The sequence below is a fragment of the Anabrus simplex genome, chromosome 7 (assembly GCF_040414725.1).
Source record: "Anabrus simplex isolate iqAnaSimp1 chromosome 7, ASM4041472v1, whole genome shotgun sequence".
NCBI lineage: Eukaryota > Metazoa > Arthropoda > Insecta > Orthoptera > Tettigoniidae > Anabrus > Anabrus simplex.
The window spans coordinates 1,808,931-1,831,912 of record NC_090271.1 but is presented as its reverse complement, the minus strand read 5'-3'; the positions used below and the strand labels follow the sequence as shown (position 1 = coordinate 1,831,912).

The window sequence follows — 22,982 nt, the reverse complement described above, 5'->3', positions numbered from 1 at the left end:
GAACACAAAAATGAAAATCGTGGGTCAAATTAGCCCCAGTTTTAATATCACCCTTTCTCAAGACTTACGATAAAAAAGATCCATTTCAGCCCTGAAAATGGTTTTCCGTGGTTTCCCATTTTCACACCAGGCAAATGCTGGGGCTGTACCTTAATTAAGGCCACGGCCGCTTCCTTTCCACTCCAAGCCCTTTCCTGTCCCATCGTCGCCATAAGACATATCTGTGTCGGTGCGATGTAAAGCCAAACCAATAGCAAAAAAAAAAAAAAAATATTTATTTTTGAACATTTTAAGTTAACCAGAATAGAACTGCCAAGTTAAAACACATTTAATTTATATTTTCAATCTTGACCAACGTACAATCAACAATCAGTTCAAATCTCCACTTATTGTTGACGACACATCCTATCAACAGACACGGTACGTCAGGAACATGATATGATATAGGGGTCACTTAAACCCCGATATGTAATCCTCTTTACCAAAAAGAAGATCCATTTTAGTTTTGGACATTTTTCATATTAGATAGATTAGGACCAAAAAACTTAACTGTATTAACTTATGTTACCCATCTTAAGGGTTCATTAATGTTTGTATATATTGTATATAATGTATATATTGTATATAGTGTATATATTGGTATGTTTATATTGATTAAAAAGGTCCCAAACCTTGACCTAAAGGTTGTATACAGGCTGAAGATGCCCAAAATAATGGGTGAAACATGTACCTGACCTAAATAAGTCTACATAAAATCATGTAGATAATAACCACATTAAACGTGGAAAGTATTGAATAGGTGGTTTTTAATTAAATTATCCTTGATATCTATGCCTAACGTCATCTTCAATACGGAACAATAATGAGAGTTATTACTTGTTCTTATTACGTGTTACAAATCTCATGTTATTGTCCGTATTGAAATGTACTTAATCAAATAATAATACTAGATTATAAATTCCACCTGTTCAATACATTTTTTATTTAAATTTAAGAAATAGTTCTTAACATGTAAGATATAGGGACATGTTTCACTCATAATGAGGGCTTCTTCTTCTTCTTTTCGTTTTGCCTCATGGCTGAGGTGCCGTGACTATCATAATATTCAGCCCTCTAGTTGATTTACCATACTCCGCCATTCTTCCCTATCTAAATCTTTCAATGTGGTTGCTCTGAGAGAACTCTGTAGGGTGCCGTTCACCATGTCAATCCATCACGTTGGTACTCGTCCTCGTTGTCTGGTTCCCTGGACTTTGCCCTCAACAATCAGCTTTTGAAGACTACCATTTCGGCGCATTATATGTCCAAAGTAGCGTACAATCCGCTGAGAGACCTTACACGATAGACCAACTTTTATCTGATGTTGGTTCAGGATTGATGTGTTCGTGCGATGAGCTGTCCAAGGAATCCTTAAATTTTACCTCCAGCACCACATTTCAAAGCTTTCTATCCGTTCACGATCACGTTTGAGGATGGTCCACGTCTCTGCACCATACAAGAAGACTGAGAAGACTAGAGATTCAACGACCTTCTTTTTTGTATTGATGGTGGTGATATTATCTTTCCAGATATTCCGCAGACGAATGAGGGCATCATCAGCCTAAAAATCTCATACCTGAAAGAAAGATAGAAAAATCAGGATCCTGATTGTTGTAATACATAGTTTTTAATGAATGTCTAAAATATAAATAAGAGGATACTGTTTTAGGTACAAATGTGTATAAAACGGCTAGCAAGTAGAATACAGTAGTTATAAGTACTCTTTTGACAAAGTCTTATAATCAATCCTCATTGTACATCTTTACAAATGTCTTGTTTTTTAAATGTGGTGACAACTAGTTAGTGAAAATTTTGAAAAGAATACGTAAATTGCTGTGTTGATTTTTCTTTGATATGAAAGGTTACTGCCTTTATTGGAGAATTGGCTGATATCTGTGATGTTGAGAGCCTGTAAACAATGCGTCGTTTTGGATGACAGATCGCGCACCTTCAAAACATACCTATTGCTGGCTCGGCGAAGAGCATTGCATACGCTTATTTGTTGCAGATGTACTTCCCAGATTGCTTTGAAAAGTCTGAGGCCTTTGAATCTTAAATCAGAATACAGAGCACTATCGGGTGTATCCGTGGGTACCTGCAGATTTTCCTTTAGAGAGCTCTTTACCATTTTGTCAGCGTTTTTCAGGAAGCTAAGCTGTACTTGTCCAATTTCAGCGGTCTGAAAAGCACACACAAGAGTAGGGCTGACTGCTTTGTTCAAAACGATGAACTTTTTATCTGCCTTTAACAAAGGTGAGGCTGTAAGCGCATCTAACTTCTTGTGCAAGATTTTTAATGAAGACTTTGGACATCTGCTGGTATAATTCCTGCCTGTTTCAAATCAGTTTTTATTTCACCAATCCATTTCATTGTGTCTGCAACACATTTTCATAGAATTTGACTATTTAATATGACCATAGAATCTTAGCCTGCATTTTCTAATGTCACTATGAATATTTGTGTATTTTTTGAATTCCTGTCTGCCTCTAAGTTGGTATTGGTTGGTTGGTTGGTTGGTTGGTTGGTTGGTTGGTTAGGATGAATTTTTCTTATGATTTTGCATTCCTTTTTCTCAATGTTTTCAGTTTTTGCTTTCCTGTTCAAAATTAGCATTTCTAATCCATTAAGACATTTGTATTTAATGACAGTATTGTAATGTCTCAGTTTTGTATGATTGGAGATACATTTTTTGTTATAGCTATTTTGGGTTAGTCGTGCAGTTTGCATATTTTGGCATCTAATTTCATTGGCTCTTGTTTAGTGTCCATTTTCCTGAATTGTTTCACCAAGGTACTTAAATTGTGAAGCTACCGGGCAAGTTGGGCATGCAGTTAGGAGCTCACAGCTGTGAGCTCACATCCGGGAGATAGTGGGTTCGAACCCCACTGTTGACAGCCCTGAAGACGGTTTTCTGTGGTTTCCCATTTTCACACCAGGCAAATGCTGGGGCTGTACCTTAAGGCCACGGCTGCTTCCTTCGCATTCCTAGGCCTTTCCTGTCCCATAGTTGCCATAAGACCTATCAGTATCTGTGCGACGTAAACCAACTAGCAAATTGTGAAGCTCGTTTAATTCTGCCATATTTCGTTTCCATGAATTTTGGCGCATGTATTCTGTCTTTTCAAAAGATGTCTGAAGGCAGACTTTTTCCACAATTTCTCTTAGGAGTTCAATCTCATTTTGGGCTGTTAAAATGTCTTTGGTTAATACTGCTAGGTGGTCCGCAAATGCTAAGCGATTCATCGCTAGTTTTCCTCTGACTAAAATGATTGGTTGGTGAATTTTGAGGATCAGTAATTGTTTGCCCCATTCTCGTATCACTTTTTCAAGGATGCAGTTGAAGAGTAAAGGATAGTCCATCTCCTTGTCTTACTCCCGTTTTGATTTCAAAGGAATCTGAGGTTTTCCCCATGAATTTAACCTTGGACTTTGTTTCTGTCTTATGTTTGCGAGTGTTTAATGTCTAAACCTTGTTCTTTCAATATTTAAAAGGGTGATTTTCGATCAACTGAATCATGGCCTTTTTTGAAATCAACAAATGTGCACTCTAAATTTTTGCTACAAATTCTCTGATATCTTAGGATTAGCTTTAGTTAAATATTTGCTCTGGACACAATCGGCCTGGTGTGAATCCTGCCTGATATTCTCAGCTTTGTTGTTCTAGTTGTTGTTGTTGTTGTTGTTGTTGTTGTGCTCTATCAAGAAGACATTGGGATATAATTTTGTATGCAACTGATACTAGTGAGATTCCTCTGTAGTTGTTTACATCTCTTCTGTCTCCCTTGTTGTGTAGCAGGTGAATTAATGCGTTTTTTTGGTCTTCTGGGATTTGTTCTGTTTTTCAAATGTCTTGCATGACTTTTGGGATTTCTTTTATGGTGTTTGAGCCAATGCTTTGTTGTTTTTAAGTCTTTTGATATGTCCAGTGATGTCTTCTTCATCTGGTGGTAATGAATTTGGATTAGTACTTTCAGGTTCTTGTGGAGAAGATCTTTGTATTGGTTCTGGACAGTTCAGTAATTTTTTAAAATATCTGGCGAGTTCATCACAGTTTTCTTGGTGGTTTAGTGCCAATTATCAATTTTCTTTCATGAAACAGAGACTTTGTTGTTGATATCTTGCAAGCTTTGTTTTGAAATTCTTATAGAAATTTCATGTATTGTTTCTCGCAAAGTCTTTCTCGATTTCCAGTAATTGACCTTTTCAAATTTCGTCTTGGTCTGTCTGATCAATTGAGCTATCTCTTTCCTCACTGTCAGGAATGTTTTGTAGTTATTCTCCACCTTTCTGCTGCTTCAGTTGTATGACTTCTGTCTTGTTCACACTCCTCATTCCACCAAGAGTGTCTCTTCCTTTTCTGCAGAGGATTAGTGTTTGTGCTGTTGTAATCAGTTTGCTTTTGAGTTGTTGCCAGTTTTTTGCCTCCTTTCTCTCTAATTCTTGTGTGAGAGATGGTTGGATCCCAGTGGGGTTAAATTTTGGGATTAGTGGCTTCTTTTTGAATCTGAGGTTTCAACTGTAATTTGATTCTTGTCAGGTAATGATCTGACTCCATGTTTGCACCCCTTCTAACTTGAACATTCATAATTTCTCTGTGGTTTGGATAAGAGATTGCTTCATGGTCAAATTGGAATTTGCCAGTGAACGTGTGCAGTGATCTCCATGCCATTTGTTTTTATGGTTTCTTTTTTAAGTGTGTTGACATGATTTAGAAGTTAAATATCCTGCAGAGTTTGACTTGGTTGGTCCATTTATGTGCTGGGAATTTTCCTATGTTTTTCCGTGTTTTCTTTCTTTGCCTAATTGTGCATTGAAGTCGCCTAGTAAGATTTTGACGCGATTTGGAGGAATTTTTTATGTTATTTCTTCTAGAGTTGCCGAGGATTTGTCTGATTTTTCACGGTCTGTTTTATTGTCCTCGTTGATTGGCATGTGTGCATTAATTAGTGTGTGTTTTTTATTTGCACATTTTATGGTGGTTTGTCATTAGTCTATCATTTACAGGCTTTATATTTGTTATCAAATTGAGTATTTTTTTCTTGATTGCAGAAGTGACTCTTAAAAGTGGTGTGTTTTTGAGAATTCGTTTGTTTTACTTTTGAAGTGTCTGTAGTTCCCGAAATCCATTGTGTTTTTGTCAGTCTTGTTTCTTGTAGTGCGAGTATCTGTATTTCTTGTTTGTTTAAGGTTTGCTCTTCATACAATTTTCCTGCTCGTACGAGAGTATTTATGTTTAGTGTTTCGAAAAAGATTGTGCTGATATTGATGTTGAATCCCACAGTTCAACATCTATATCATCTGATGGTCAGGCAGGTATCAATTTTTGAAAATGAGACAAAGCCTTTCATAGTGCATTGGCACTGCCGGTGGCTCCAAGTAGCCTACGCAGTGCTCTCCTTGGTATGCACTAGACATGCGTTTTGGTAGGTGTGCTATTTACCAACTGATGAGCCCAACTTAGCACACTGGGGCGAAACACTGGCAACCAGGAATGTGTTAGCTGGAAAATTTATAATGTCCAATAATGGACAAACTACATTGGTATTAAAGATTTTGTTGTTTGAGCAAATTTGGCCAGAGGGCTTCGACTCCCTCTGTCTGCGTGTCAGTCCAGACTCCCCAGATTCAGACAGTCTGGTTGTACTGTTCTTGACAGCAGTGGATTGGTTACCACCTGGGGTAAAAGTTTGATTTCTAACACGCCTCATGGTACTTGATTGATCACAAGTTTGGACCAAGGTCCAGTTCTTAGGACTGGAGTGGTGAGTTCCAGCCACACCTCTGGTGATCAGACACTGACCACTTTGCCGCTTGCTGAAAGTTTGACGTGAAGTGGATTTGAGTTGGCTCTTCCAATTCGCTGCCGTTGGGATATGTTCTCTTCTGCCTTTGAGGCCGTTGACCACTTTCCCCTTCACCGCAGTTGATCCGCGGATGCTAATTTTGCTATGGCTTATTCATACCTGTGCTGCATATCTACAGGAACTTCCCCCATCAGCCATTGGGACGTGCCACTTTGGAGTTGAGGGCTCCCACGCAGGGTAATGCCTAGCTCTTACTCAATTCAGAGTCAAACCCCCACACAAGCTTAGCAGGCATGTAATTATTACTAACTTTATTGGCCTCATTGGACTACTTGAGTCATTCCACGCTCGCTTTCTCTTTGAAGGTTGTACAGTTTGGTTCTTGTGATCCACCCAGTACTTTTTCATTTGTTCCAATCGTAATTTTCTCATTTCGTCTGAGACCACTATAGTCTTTCTATAAATCAATTTTGCTGAAAATTTGAGTGTCTTTAGGAAGGGTGTTAATTTTATTTTTGTTCCCTAATTACGCAAGATGATAATCATTACTTGAAATACTAGACAATGGGAAAATGATTTTAAAGAGATTAAGTCTAAGAACGTTAGACCTACCCAGAAACACGTTGCATTTAAAGATTCTATAAATAATAATTTAGTGACACAAAACACTTTTCAAGTGCCAGAATCAAATGAGGTAAACATAGGATATGACTCAGTTGCAGTGTCAAAAAGAAAAATCCCGTTGGCAACCGGTACATAAACAAGCCTGTACAGTAATGGTGGGGGACTCTATAAGAAATATTGGGCCCGAGGATGAAGAGGGTATTGCGTACTGCTCTCCAGGTATATGAATGGGTCAGCTTGCAGAACATGTGAACAGTGATAGTATTAAAGAAAATCCTGACACCTTGATGGTTCACATTGGCACAAATGACCTTCATAATTTGTGAACATCCAGTGACATAATGGCCGAGACTGATAGACTTACTACTGCGATAAAAAGGTGGTTTCCAGCGGCAAAGCTTTGTCTCAGTGGTGTTTTATATTGGCACTGTGTTGATTTTCACTATATAGATGCTGTAAACTCCACTCTTGACTGGTTATGCCGTAATGGAGATGTCCATTTTGTCGACGCTAATAGTTGGCTTAGAGACAGTGATGTTTGAAAAGATGGGCTACACCTTAACAGAAAAGGAATCCCCAAGTTTGGTAGACTTCTCAATAGAATATCTAGAACAATGCTTTCGGGAAACTAATTAAGAAAATGAGGGGGGGATGATAATCCTAATGGCAAAAACTTAAGTGATACAGAAAATGATTTAGAAAGTATAACTTATATCAGGAATATAATACAAAATGTAGATCGGGAATCATTTCACAGAGGTCAGATACACAATACTAAGAAAGCACTAGAGACATCAATAAAATGGCTAGTTGAACACTTTAGAGGATACTATCAAAATGTAAATGGGCTTCGAAACAAACTAACTGAACTTAGAATTTCTTCATGTTTAGCTGACTACGATTTAATGATATTAACTGAAACAGATTTAAATGATGAAATAAGTGATGACGAAACCTATTCGGTTTTCAGATGTGATAGTTCTTCTTTAACGAGTGCGAAGGCATCCCATGGGGGTGTAATGATCTGTATTAGCAAGAGATTTAAACCTATTCTGATACCGTGCATTAGCACAGATGAACAGTTGTTTGTGTCCCTGACTTTTCACACCACAAAATTAATCATTGGTGCTGTATAAATTCCACCCAAGTCTCCTGTCCAAAAATATTTCGAATATTCCATTGCTGTTTAAAAAATTATGTCAAATCTCGACAACCATTTATTGCTCCTTGTTGGTGACTGCTATCTAACACTCTTAATTGAATAGTATAGTAAATGAAGAAACATTTTCTGGCCTTGTGTTGTAGGTAACCGCACGGTGCAGTCCAGTTTAGTTAGACACATTTTCTTATCTCTGTTTATGTTTGTTATATTTTATTATGAAAGTTTACATTTGTTAAATAGTCTGTTGACAGTGCAAGTGAAATTTGCTCAGTGTAGCTGTATCTTGTGCTTCGTGAATAAATACAATAAATAAAATCAGTTTAATGCTATCCCAAATTTTCTGAATTGTTTTCTTGATTTGGTTTTCAGTAATTCCTGTTCCATTGAAGTAAAATCTAGTAACGAAAAATACAATATTACCCCTCTTTTTCACTTTTCAAGGGACCAAGGAATATTGGTGTAAAAGGGGGAAAGTGTAGATCGGGGGAAACAACTTGTACAAGTATATATAAAAATGCTCTGGAAAAGGAGGTAAATGTTACACAAATGCTTATTATTAACTTATAGAGTATTTCAGTCTCAATCGATTTACTGTACTTATATCAAATAAAGGTCCATGTAAGTTACATACTGTACTGTATGTCCGACTTGTTGGCTGAATGGTCAGCATACTGGCCTTTGGTTCAGAGGGTCCCGGGTTCGATTCCCGGCCGGGTCGGGGATTTTAACCTTCATTGGTTAATTCCAGTGGCCCGGGGGCTGGGTGTTTTTGCTGTCCCCAATATCCCTGCAACTCACACACCACACAATACTATCCTCCACCACAATAACACTGTTACCTACAAATGGCAGTTGCCGCCCACCCTCAACGGAGGGTCTGCCTTACAAGGGCTGCACTCGGCATAAAAAAGCCACATGAAATTATTATATACTGTACTGTATTAAGTGTTGATTACACTGCCTTTGTAATTCTGCTCATCCTTTGCCCAGGATAAGATTACTGGTAGGTGGTTAAAAATTTGTGTGATATATTCTTTTATTACAACAGTTACTTTCTTAGAATTGCTATAGAATTATCTAAGATGCAATATTTTCTCTGAATGAAACATTTTAATTGCTACTATCGTACCTGTATTTACAACATTATTGAACCTGGAAGAAGTTTGACCTGCCTATGAACAGCATCAAAAGAATAGTTACCACCACCATACATGGATCTGTACACATCCTAAAATCTCACCTGTTTGGACCTCCATAACCTAAAAAATCCGTATCATCACTATATTTCTATGTGATAAAAGCATTCTGTAAGCTTTACTTTGTCCATTGTGGCAACCCGTAATCGCGGGAAGTCGTTGATTCATTCAATATATATATACATCAACACAAATTTATTCCAGTTGGAAAACTACACAATCACTGCTTCCTACCAAAATAGTCCAGAATCGATCTCCGTTTACACTTTTTATTTCTTATGACCTCTGTTTGTTTTTCAAGCTCATAAAGGTTATGAAAATTATTTTCACCCCCCTCTACAGATGACAGATACCTGCGTAAAACATGCACTGCTGCACTTGCATCAGCACTGGTAGGCATCATTTCACTGTCACCGGTGCAAGACTCGGCTGCTCCACACTTCTTTCCTCTGCAGTGATCACAGAATCATCTACCTGAAGAAAATCTTCAGTAGTGCAGTCTGACTGCAACATTCTCCATACATCAGGTAGCAGGCCTTCTTCTGGCAGCTGAGATTTGGCATGATTCTTAAAAAATCCTGCTTTCAAGAAAAGATTTGAGATGGTAGTCTGCTTCACGGCTTTCCAAGACTTTGCAGTGAAGTGAAGCGCATCCAGGATTGAAACTTTAAATGATGATGGATCCTTTCCAGCTTCCATAAGGAATAAAATTTGCTGCACCAGCTTCTTCCTATAAAGTGTCCTAAAGGAGTGAGTAACCCTTAAATCCATAGGTTGTAGCTTGCTTGTGCAGTTAGCAGGCAGAAATTCTAACTGCACATTCCTCAAATTAACATCCATGGGTTGTGTAGGACAACGGTCGATGAAAAGAACATACCTGCCAACTTTCCCGATTTAGGCGGGAGACTCCCGATTAGTTACTTGTAGACTCCTGATTTTCGACAGTTTTTCCCGCCTCCCAATTATTGTATTATTTCTCCCGATTTTAGCTTATTTTTTGGTGAACTTCAAACATTTGTTTTCAGATTCGGCCATTTCAGCATTGTACGTCATTGGCTGAATGTCCTTCGCTCATTGGCCGCTTTCAAATGAAGTATCGACGTATATTAATATGAGAAATGCTCGCGAATGTGGGATGTTTGTTGAAACCTGTATATCGCGACGCGTATATAGATTGTAAATCTCTCATTCTCGCATGCTATGTTTGTGTTCATTCACATCAGTCTGGTCGATTCTAAAGACTAGTCACTAGATTTGGGGCCTATTTTAGTAATGTAGTGACAGAATTTCAAAGATAGTGACTAGTGTCTTTTCTAGAGATTTTAGGATTCATTTGGAGACAATTCTGGCGAATTTTAATTTATAACTTGATAAAAATAGTGTTGCGCTTCGCATAATCACGCGGGCGTGTGATGCAATACATTAATCTATGCATTTGCTAAATAATGGCATCTAAGTGCATGACTGATTCACGTGTGTGGAGCATGAGTTCATAATATTTTCAGGAGGCTTATCAGGGACCGATCATCTCACTAACATACTTCCTGTGAGGCAATAGAGATGTGTAATTTTTAGCCTTGTAGTCTCGTATAGCAACAATCGGGCATTGAGACAATAAGTGTTATATAGTACTGTATTGCGCAAGACATGTAGAATAAGCAGGTTTGAGCCTTTGTATCTCCTGATTTCTCCTAATTTTCATATCAAAATCTCCTGATTTTCGGTTTTGTAAAGTTGGCAGGTATGAAAGAAGGATCTCGCTATTTTGTGCACCCATTTTTGAATCCAGGGTAATTAACTGCTGTCGGAAAAGATCTGAGGTCATCCAAGCGTTACGATTGGCATCATAGGCAGTAGGTAACGATCACACATCCTTGAAGCAACGAGGCTTTTTAGATTTCCCTATCACATAGGGGTGGAGCTTTTCAGAGCTCCCAACATCACTGTGTGCCTCATCTTGCTGTTTTTTCCACCATGGCATTTATCTCCTTTGAATGCTGAAGTCTTACTGGGCAACACACTGAAAAAGAGTCCAGTTTCGTCTAAGTTGAAAATGTTCCTGGGTTCGTAATCCTTGGTCAGCTCCTGCAATCTTCTATCGATCAATTCTTCCACAGTTTCATCACTAACTGCATTAGATTCCCCACAAACAGTTTTATAGTTTGGGTTATACCTTTTCCTAAATCGGTCGATCCAGCCATTGGACACACTGAAATTTTCAATGCGAAGAATGTTTGCCACTTTAAGTGCCTTTTCCCTTAAGAGCACACCATCAGTTGGAATGCCTGCAGCTCTTGAAGTTTCAAACCAACTTTTTACAATTTTTTCCATTTTCTCGTATTTGCAATATGACGCATACTTCCTTTTCTTGGAGTTTGGTCCGCATTCTGAAGCACTTGATGTAATGATTCCTCTGCTTTTCACAATTGTATTGAGCGTGGATACAGGAAGCTCCAATTCGCGTGCCAATGAAATACGTGTTCCGCGGTACGAATCAACCTTTTTACTAATACTTGAACTTTCTCATCCATAGTGAAAGTTTTTTTTCCATTATTAGCAGGAAAACAATAAACATCACCTTCCAGCTGAACTGTGACAGGTAATGATTTAGTCCATTATAGCCACCATTTAAAAAGTCAGCGGAATTGTATAGCTCAAAGAAATCTCTAATGCTGGGTGGTGTCTATCGAGGGGGACAATACAGTATTACCCCGCATTTACATTATGGCATGGAATTTTACATCCCTATATGGAATTTTAAGACTTCCAATTCCCACAGTGGTATAATCATAAATTGAAGTCACCATATAATTTCGTGTGGCTATTTCTAGCAGAGTGCAGCCCTTGTAATGCAGACCCTCCGATGAGGGTGGACGGCATCTGCCATGCGTAGGTAACTGCGTGTTATTGTGGTGGAGGATAGTGTTATGTGTGGTGTGTGAGTTGCAGGGATGTTGGGGGCAGCACAAACACCCAGCCCCCGGGCCATTGAAATTAACCAATGAAGGTTAAAATCCCCGACCCGGTCGGGAATCGAACCCAGGACCCTCTGAACCGAAGGCCAGTACGCTGACCATTCACCCAACAAGTCGGACATTGAAGTCACTGATTACTGAAAAGAAGAAAGCACACAAGCGGTACAAAATATCAGGTCTCAATAGTGATCATTAGCATTTCTCGAAATTAAGAAATGAATGCAGGTCTGAATCCAAATCTTGTTATACAAACTATGTCTCCAACTGTGAACAAAGTGTTACTTCCAATCCACAGAAATTCTGGCAATATCTAACTTCTAAAAGGTCATGTAATAATATTCCCTCAACAATGCATCTTAATGAAGTTACAGCACATGCTGGAGAAAATATTGTCAATCTTTTTGCTAAACACTTTTCATCTTTTTATTCTTCTTATCAGAATAGTATGTGATGTGATTATCCTTTCTCTGTCAATCTGTCGGTTCTAAACATTAGTAAGGCAAAAATTTGCAACAAACTGAAATCGCTGGAAGTGAAGAAAATGGTAGGACCTGATGATGTTTCAACTTACCTACCCAAGTACTGCTCATTTATTTTACATGGAGCACTCTTTTGTCCAATTTATCATTAAACCGAGGTGTCTTACCAGTGGAATGGAAGAAAGGATTTCTTAGAAGTTAAAAACTTTTTATTACCACCTATTCAATACAAAAATAATGCACTCAATTATTTATAAAATAATCATGAGGTACATTGGTTAATAGGACATGTTTCATCCGTCTTTGCGAACATCATCAGCTATAAATATACAAAGCTTAAGGTCAGGGCCCTGAGTTCTTTAAATATCACATGTAAGAAAGGATTTGTTTGTCCAGTTTTCAAAAATGGTGATAAAACTGACATAAAACAATATAGACCAGTTATAATTTCTTCTCAGATTTCCAAAATTTTTGACTCAATAATTCTTGACAAGATCACACCTCTTTAGAAACATAATCATTGATGAGCAACATAGATTCTTTTCAGGACGGTCAACCTGTAGCAATCTTCTTTTATTCTATCAGTTCCTCTTGGATGCAATAGAGAACCACTCTCGGGTGGACTGCATTTATACAGACTTCTCAAAAGGTTTTGACACTGTTGACCACGATATCTGGCTGCAAAAACTAACAGGTTATGGAATTAATGGGTCTCTCCCCTCCTGATACGAATCGTATCTTAAAAATCGCCTGCAGATTGTTAAAATAAGGAATCATTTTTCTGTGGCTATTCTTGTTACCTTTGGAGTTCCTCAAGGGTCTCACCTTGTGCCCTTGCGTTTTATTCTCTACGTAAATGACATTAAAAATATACTTAAGAATTCGGAATTGCTTTTGTTTGCTGATGATGCAAATATTTAATGCAAATTAATAGTCCACTTGATTGGTCAAAACTTCAAGAAGATTTACATCATCTGGAAAAGTACTGTATTCGAAATGGGTTGAAACTTAATAATGAAAAACCGGGCGAGTTGGTCGTGCACGTAGAGGCGCGCGGCTGTGAGCTTGCATCCAGGAGATAGGGGGTTCGAATCCCACTGTCGGCAGCCCTGAAGATGGTTTTCCGTGGTTTCCCATTTTCACACCAGGCAAATGCTGGAGCTGTACCTTAAGGCCACGGCCGCTTCGTTCCAACTCCTAGGCCATTCCTGTCCCATCGTCGCCATAAGACCTATCTGTGCCCGTGCGACGTAAAGCCCCTAGCAAAAAAAAAAATAATGATCATGAAAAATGTATAATATAGTTTTTTTAAAACAAGAAGATATCATTTCAGTACAAAATTAGTAATAACATTCTAACTCCTGTTTCACAAGTTAATGACCTTGGTGATTTATTTAGTTATAACGTATCATTTAATGAAGATATTGAAAATATTTGTAAGAAATCATTTCAAAGACTGGGTTGCATTAGTAGATATTCTAGAGAATTTTCAAACTTGGCTACCTATCGATTGCTGTATGTATCTGTGGTACGCCTTATACTAGAATACTGTACACCTGTATGGAACCCTTCTCATCAGACCTCTATCCATAGATTAGATTCAGTAGAACATAAATTTCTTCATTTACATTCATTTCAAGCAGGATTATCATATGAAAATGTTGATTATACAGCCCTACAACAGTCCTTAAATCTGCATAGTCTGTCACAACACTGTGAATCCCTGGATATACCGAGCTCGATAGCTGCAGTCTCTTAAGTGCGGCCAGTATCCAGTATTCGGGATATAGTAGGTTCGAACCCCACTGTCGGCAGCCCTGAAGATGGTTTTGCATGGTTTCCTGTTTTTCACACCAGTCAAATGCTGGGGCTGTACCTTAAGGCCACGGCCGCTTCCTTCCCAGTCCTAGTCCTTTCCTGTCCCATCATCGCCATAAGACCTATCTGTGTCGGTGCAACGAAAAGCCAATAGCAAGAAAGAATTCCTAGATACACTCTTCATTTTTAAATTGCTTCATTCCTTGGCGAATTGTCCACAACTCCTTGAAAAAATTAATGTACATGTACCAGACAGACGCACGAGGTTCAAGAATACATTGTCTACAGATTGGCATAGAACTAACTATGCTTTCAGTGGGCCAACTGAACGAATGTCAAGATCTCTAAACAAAGTGGATATTGATATATTTAAGTGCTCATTGTCAAAATTTAGAAATCACTTACATAATCTCCAGAATTGATTATTACATTCCTGTGCTTACTTGTACTATAACTTGTGCATATATCTGTACATATTTTTCTACTTATACTCCACTGAACTTTCTTTTTAGTGTGTTTTGTTTTATTTTTCTCTGTTGTTGTGTAAAATGGTATTACCGTTAATAAAGTATTATTATTATTATTATTATTATTATTATTATTACTTGTGTGTATATAGAGCAATGAGCACTCCATGTACACCGGGGCACTGAAACACGTATTTTACACATTCAGACTTAAGATTTATGTTTAAATCTCGTTAAATCAGGAAAATGGATTATTTTCAATATGTCAATATATATTTGCAAATTAGAACAGGGTTGTAATCACTGCTAATGAAATGAAATAAAATAAAATAAAAAGCTCACATTTTTAAAAATTTACCTTTTGGTTTTGGTACTACTATAAAGGTTCGCTTCGCAAAGTTTGGGCACAATTCTAGCCTTTTTTAAAAAATGCATACGAATATCTTTTGTTCACTGCAAATAATAGTGATCTTAGATTCTATGGACAGTCGTTACACATTCCAGATCTGGCAGAATGGGTATCGTAAATACCATTTTTGTGGCATAGAAAGATGGATTCCTCTGTGTGTTGATGGGATTTCCAGTTGTCCTTATACCCAAAATTTTATTAATTTTTCTCCCAATATGAAAGTAAGTTTATATGAAGCACACAGGGAAAATATATAGATGTATTGTCACATCATCTTCGTCAACATTTATTTCCATCGTTGTTTAGAATGCAAACAAAATCGTAAAGAATATTAGGCTGAGATCTGTATTATTCTGGCAAAAGCTGTTCACTGCTTTCAGAGACTCTTGACGTAAAGTACAAAGGTATACTGGAGAACCGAATGCCCCACTCATTACGATTAGTGAACGAGCTGACAGAGTACGAAGGTCAAAGAAAAGTAACGTAGGTAGGAGACTATAGGAGTTGCGAACACCAAATTTACTGTGAATTGAGAATTGCTTCGGGCACTCTGTGCCATAGTTTCTGGTTTAAAGAACATTTTAGTGTCACTTGTTTTGCTGCGACTAAATAACACAAAGGGGTTTGTAGTGGGTCTACTCTGTTAATATTTGTTTACTCTAAAACATTATTCCTTATTCGTATACCATTCACTTCATCAACGGTCGAAAAATCGTGCAAACATTACAATTAGTCAACATCTAAATTGGGTGGCTTTAACAAGATCTTGGCTGGAAACCTTCATCGTCTCTTTTGTTTCTGGCTCAGTTTTTGTAACGTTGAACTGCAAAGCAATCATTCCAGCAGTGTACCCTTTCCTCTAAATTCTGTCAGTAAGAAACTAAGATCTTATGTTACAGGATGAAAAGCAAAGGTGGTGCCTGGAAACAGAGGCAAAGTTCAGTGAGAGGACACTCCTTTTTTTGATGTACGTCAAAAACAAGCAGGGCTTTTACACTTTCACAGCCTCCAGACCTGGTGGCAATTTGTAGCACCGTTACTGTAGCAGTAAGCTATCTGTCCGTGCGGAATAGGAAGTGTGTGGCTCTCAAGGCTTGAGAAATCCTTGCAAGTCAGCAACTCTCAAACACAGAGGTGGGATGCAGATTGTGCAAATTTAATTAAGGCCTACAGAAAGTACGGGAAAGTAGAGAGTAGGTGACTGCAGGGACGGGTTACCGATAGTCGTGCAGTAAATGCTACAAATCAAACCCTGTTTATTTTTGACTTAGTTCAGCAGTATGAATATTTAAGTAGTAGTTCATGTCCTGATCTAAGGAGATGGAATGCCTTGGTACAAGAGACTTTGGGAAAATAATGAGGACTGTTCTAAGGGATTCCAGCTCAGTCTGGTAATGTACCTGTAGATTTACTGGCACATAAAGGAATCCCTGTATCTTGGAATAACATTATTACTAGGTAGAAAATGAACTTGTATAAGCTTTTTATTCATGTTTGTTTTTCTTTAATTTGTAGATCAGTGTGCTATTGCATGAAGAATCTGCAGATGAAATTGACTTTGGAACTTTACCAGAAAAATGTTCCGTGGACTTCACTCTAACGATCATCAGTGGAACTGACCGTAGCCTTGAATTACCATTAAATCTTGCACTACAACAGGTAACATGAACTGGCATCCTCTCAATAAAAGGAAATCAGAACTAAAGATTGTCAGTTTAACAGGTGACTTCTATTTCAGGGCAGCAAAAAGACCTTCTTCCTGGCTTGTGCAGATGTACCTGGCTCGAAGACAAACAGAGCGAAGCAGAAGAAGGTGACATCTATGCAGCATCATTTTTGTGGTGGGCTTGAACGTCCTTTCAAGTTCAAAGTTCTATTTGATTCTCCCGGCATCGACCAGATGGGGTGTAAGTGTTACAGTGCAACCTCTACTCTATTATTATTATTATTATTATTATTATTATTATTATTATTATTATTATTATTAACTTTCTTGGCCACATTGGACCACTTGAGTCTTCCATGTACAATTTTTCTTTGAAGGTTATATTGTTTGATTCTTCTTATCTGTCCAGTATTTCTCCGTTCGTTCTGATCGCAGTGTTCTTAATTCGTCTGAAATCTCTACAGGCCTTCTGTGCATCATTTCAGTTGAAAATTTGTGATTCTTAAGAAGGGTGGTAATTTTATTCCTGTTCTCTGCATCTGTAATTTAGAGTCCAACTGTTTTGAGATGCTCTTGAATTTCTTTGATCCAATGTCCTCCTCTGTTCTTTCCCAGTTTTCTCATCACTAGTTGTCGTAAAATCCTGTTTTCTGGTAATCGTAAGCTTCATCCTGCTGGTAACTGGGTCAATCTCTCGATTAGACACTTTCATTGGGGAGAATTATCCAGACTCCTTCAAACTGGTACTTTTTATTTATGCACATGCACGTTCTTTCAGTTTTGGGGAGCTGATCAGTTCTTCTTTCTTTTTTAATTTGGAACAAGGTTTGCAAGCGTAAGTGGCTTCGAGCAAAGTTACAGTTTTGTAGTGTTGGATCGTAGTTTCTATTGCCAAGCATTTTTTGTTATAAGTCGACCAGGTTAGAAATTGTGCTTTATTTTATTTTGTTGGTTCTATTTATCCATGTTGCTTTCTCGTTTAAGTTGTGCATAATGATTTCTCCAAGGTATTTAAATTGTAGGACTATGTTAATTTTTTTTATCATTTTGTTTGTCAAGGAGTTTCATTGGCATGATCTCAGTTTTCTCAATGCAACTTTAATGCAATTTTCTGGAGTCTGGTGATCTGAGCACGGAGTTCTTCCATGTCAAGTGCTATGAGAGATAAATCTGCTGACTCTAGGTGGTTTGTCCTTATTGACTGTTTTGCTCCAATTTTGATTTTAGGTGGGTTTTCTTTATGCCAAATTTTCATGATGTAATCTAGAGCCACATTGACAAGCAGTGGAGATAATCAGTCACCTTCTCTGAGGCCTGAATTGATTGTCTCCCCTAAACTTTACCTTCAAAATTGTGTTTGTTAAAGTTAGTTTAATAATATTTGTTAATTTAGGATGAAGGCCATATGATATGAGGATTTTTAAGAGTGGGTCCGTGTATACTATCATAAGCCTTCGTGAAATCTATGAATGAAATAAACAGCAGTTTATTTCTGTTTTTGTAATATTCCATTTTAGTTTCAGGCTGAGAATTTGATCTGGACAGGGTGAAATTCTCCTTGGTTTTACTTGTGATTCCAGAAGGTTTTTTATCCTATTGTAAATTATGCGGCAGGAAATTTTTTTAAGTTCAGTCCAAAAGGGTTATTCCTCTGCAATTGTCTGGATTAGTTTTATCTCCTTTCTTGAATAATGGATGGCAATAATGACAAGATGCTGATGTAGATTTACGATTGCTGGTTTCCCTGCGTTTTTTTTTTCAGATTTCTGCAAAGACTGGGTCTTCACCACATGCCTTATAATTTTTTTAGCTCCTTAATTGTGAATTCTACCTCATTGATAGTGGGGGGATCTGTTAGATCTGGGGTGGTTAAAATGGGTGTCGGTGTTTAGTTTGTGCTCTCAGTGGGTACACACATACATTATCATTATAGACTGTTATGCCTTTCAACGTTCAGTCTGCAAGCCCCTGAGAATTTACTAAACGACACCACAATCCTCTTTTTGCAACTAGTGCTGTGGCCTCATTTATTTCTATACCTCTTATATTTAAATCTTTAGAAACTGAGTCTAACAATCGTCATCTCGGTCTACCTCTACTTCTCTTACCCTCCATAACGGAGTCCATTATTCTTCTAGGTAACCTATCCTTCTCCATTCACCACACATGATCCCCAACACCGAAGTCGGTTTATGCGCACAGCTTCATCCATAGAGTTCATTCCTAAATTAGCCTTTATCTCCTCATTGTGAGCACCCTCCTGCCCTTTTGCACCAGCAATCATTCTTGCTACTTTCATGTCTGTTACTTCTAACTTACGAATAAGATATCCCGAGTCTACCCAACTTTCGCTCCAATAAAGCAAAGTTGGTCTGAATACAGACCGATAAAGATAGTTTGGTCTGGGAGCTGACTTCCTTCTTACAGAATACTGTTGATCGCAGCTGCGAGCTCACTGCATTAGCTTTACTACACCTTGATTCAATCTCACTTACTTTATTATCATCCTGGGAGAACACACAACCTAAATACTTGAAATTATCGACCTGTTCTAGCTTTGTGTCGCCAGTCTGACATTCAGTTCTGTTGAATTTCTTACCTACTGACATCAATTTAGTCTTCGAGAGGCTAATTTTCATATCATACTCATTGCACCTATTTTCAAGTTCCAACATATTAGACTGCAGGCTTTCGGCACAATCTGCCATCAAGACCAAGTCGTCAGCATAGGCCAGACTGCTTACTACATTTCCACATAACTGAATCCCACCCTGCCATTTTATACCTTTCAGCAGATGATCCATGTAAACTATGAACAGCAAAGGTGAAAGATTACAGCCTTGTCTAACCCCTGTAAGTACCCTGAACCAAGAACTCATTTGACCATCAATTATCACTGAAGCCCAATTGTCAACATAAATGCCTTTGATTGATCTACTATTAATTCCATAGTCCCCCAGTATGGCGAACAGCTTTTCCCTCGGTACCCTGTCATATGCTTTCTCTAGATCTACAAAACATAAACACAACTGTCTGTTCCTCTCGTAGCATTTTTCAATTACCTGGCACATGCTGAAAATCTGATCCTGACAGCCCCTCTGTGGTCTGAAACCACACTGGTTTTCATCCAACTTCCTCTCAACTACTGATCGCACCCTCCCTTCCAAGATGCCTGTAATACTTTGCCTGGTATACTAATCAGTGAGATACCTTGATAGTTGTTGCAATCCTTCCTGTTCCCTTGCTTATAGATAGGTGCAACTACTGCTTTTGTCCAAGCTGAAGGTACCTTACCAACACTCCATGCTAATCTTACTACTATATGAAGCCATTTCATCCCTGCCTTCCCACTATACTTCACCATTTCAGGTCTAATTTCATCTATTCCTGCTGCTTTATGACAATGGAGTTTATTTACCATCCTTTCCACTTCCTCAAGCGTAATTTCACCAATATCATTTTCTCCTCCCCATGAGCTTGGCTGTTTGCAACACTACCAGGATGATTTCCTTTTACATTGAGAAGATATTAAAAATATTCCCTCCACCTCTCCAGTGATTCTCTGGGATCTATTATGAGTTCACCTGAATTACTCAGAACACTATTAATTTCCTTTTTCTCTCCCTTCCTAAGATTTCTTATTACTGTCCAGAAAGGTATATGTGCTGCTTGACCTAGCCTTTCCAGTTTATTACCAAAATTTTTTTTTTGCTAGGGGCTTTACGTCGCACCGACACAGATTGGTCTTATGGCGACGATGGGATAGGAAAGGCCTAGGAGTTGGAAGGAAGCGGCCGTGGCCTTAATGAAGGTACAGCCCCAGCATTTGCCTGGTGTGAAAATGGGAAACCACGGAAAACCATCTTCAGGGCTGCCGATAGTGGGATTCGAACCTACTATCTCCCGGATGCAAGCTCACGGCCGCTGCGCCTCTACGCGCACGGCCAACTCGCCCGGTACCAAAATCTTCCCACGACTTCTTTTTGTATTCAACAACTATTTGTTTTGCTCTGTTTCTTTCATCTATGTACAAATCCTTGTCAGCCTCGGTCCTTGTTTGGAGCCATTTCTGATAAGCCTTCTTTTTACGTTTACAAGCTGCTCTCACTTCATCTTTCCACCAAGATGTTCGCCTTTTCCCATCTTTACACACAGTTGTTCCTAGGCATTCCCTTGCTGTTTCTACTACAGCATCCCTGTATGCCACCATTCTCTTTCTATATCCTGAACCTGCTTACTGTTTACTGTTCAAAACTTCTCACTAATCATATCCATGTACTTCTGTCTAATTTCCTAGTCCTGGAGATTTTGTACCCTTATTCGTTTGTATACAGATTTCACTTTCTCTACCCTAGGCCTAGAGATACTTAGTTCACTACAGATCAGATAGTGGTCTATATCATCAAAAAATCCCTGGAAAACTCATACATTCCTAACAGATTTCCTGAATTCGAAGTCGGTTAGGATATAGTCTATTATGGATCTGGTACCCCTCGCCTCCCATGTGTAGCGGTGAATAGCCTTATGCTTGAAGAATGTATTCATAACTGCTAAACCCATACTAGCACATAAGTCCAGCAAATGCTTCCCGTTCCCATTAGCTTCCATATCTTCCCCACATTTATCAATCACCCTTTTGTATCCTTCAGTTCTATTTCCAACTCTCGCATTGAAATCGCCCATTAGCACTATTCTGTCCTTGCTGCTGACCCTGACCACAATGTTGCTCAATGCTTCATAAAACTTGTCAACTTCATCCTCATCTGCACCCTCACATGGTGAATACACTGAGACAGTTCTTAATTCCCCCAACTGACAAACCTACCCACATAATTCGCTCATTGATGTTCCTTAACAGAAACTATGGTGCGTGCAGTGGTATTCCTGATAGACAGCCCTACCCCGTACTCTGCCCTTCCCTTTCTAACACCCGTCAAGTACACTTTATAGTCTCCTATCTCTTCCTCGTTTTCTCCCCTTACCCGAATATGACTTACTCCTAGCACATTCAGATGCTTCCTCTTAGGTGACTCAGCCAGTTCTACTTTCTTTCTTCCATAAGCCCCATTACTATTGATAGCTCTCCATCGAATTCCATTTCGTTCACCAAGTTGTTTCCAAGGAGTCCATCGCCTGTCAAATGGTAGTGGGACTCCATTACTCCCATAGGTCCGAGGCTTCCTTAAAATGTTCTGAGCTCGGTAAATTCATGAAGCATTATGCTACTCTACTTACACATAGTCCATGTGAGGATCTCTCCTCTAATGTGTTATGGGCCACCGGTGGATTGTATATTCCTAGCCACATGAGCACAAGGAGGGCCATGACTCGGAATATATCGGAGATGCCCACTCCCATTCCATAGCAACTGGTATTCCGACTCTCAGAACCATTTATTAGGCCCCTCAGCCGTTGCCCATGGTTCATGATCTAAGACGTGACTACGGTAACTCACACCTCTGTGGGTAATCGCAATTGAAAAATTTGTTGAATGTATCTGCGAGTATCTCTGCATTTTCTTGATTACCATGGGCTAACCTTCCTGATTTGTCTCTCGGCATTAATATTAGGGGCTCATATTTTTAAAGGTATTTTCCATAGGTTTTATAATAATCTCATGATTGTTTTTTATTAAAACTCTCTTCTATTTATTGTAAAGTATTTTTAAGATTTGCATTTTGTTATTTTTATTTTTGTGTTGACTATCTTTGTTTTATTAGTTCTAAATTTGATTTGTCTGACTTTTGGGTTTGATATTTTATCCAAGCTTGGTGTCTTCTCTCAATTGCCTGGTTACATTCTTCATTTCACTATTCATGTTTTTACCTAGGATTTGTTGGAGCTAACTTTTCTGCTATCGCATTTAGTTTGGTAGTCCGGTCTAATGTGTTAGTGTTGACAGATCCTATATCAATCAGTGTCTAAAGGCAATGCCTTGTTTCATCTCATAGTAGGAACTACATCCAACGTTTTGCATCAATACTTGAAGGAATTGCTTCTTAGGTCAACCTCTTCCCTTCTTTCCTAAGATCATTCCTTCTAGTAGATTGTTCGGAAAGGTATTATGACGCTCTACGTGTCCAATTAACTTAGCTGCTCTTCTATGTATTGTTATCATCAGCTGTTTATTCTCCTGTATGTCTTGCAGGATACTTTCGTGGGTTCCTTTTTCGTTCTGACTTTTAGCATTCGTCTCCAGTCTCACATCTCAAATGCTTCAAGCCGTTTCCTACCCTCTTCTTGGATTGTCCATATAAGGGTACGTTACACACAAATGACATCACAAAACTTTTCCTAATCTCAATATCCTGATGTATATTGGTCAGAAGATTTCTTTTGTTGC

At 38.5% G+C, this 22,982-nt stretch overlaps 1 protein-coding gene across 1 annotated transcript in view; it reads left to right on the top strand.

Moving 5' to 3' along the window:
- spd-2 (spindle defective 2) overlaps positions 1-22,982 on the top strand; it is a 740,229-nt gene that overhangs the window by 385,570 nt on the left and 331,677 nt on the right. The window contains exons 14-15 of the mRNA XM_067150605.2: positions 16,489-16,632; positions 16,712-16,880. Of these exons, the coding sequence (XP_067006706.2) occupies positions 16,489-16,632; positions 16,712-16,880 (313 nt within the window). The remainder of the gene's footprint in view (positions 1-16,488; positions 16,633-16,711; positions 16,881-22,982) is intronic.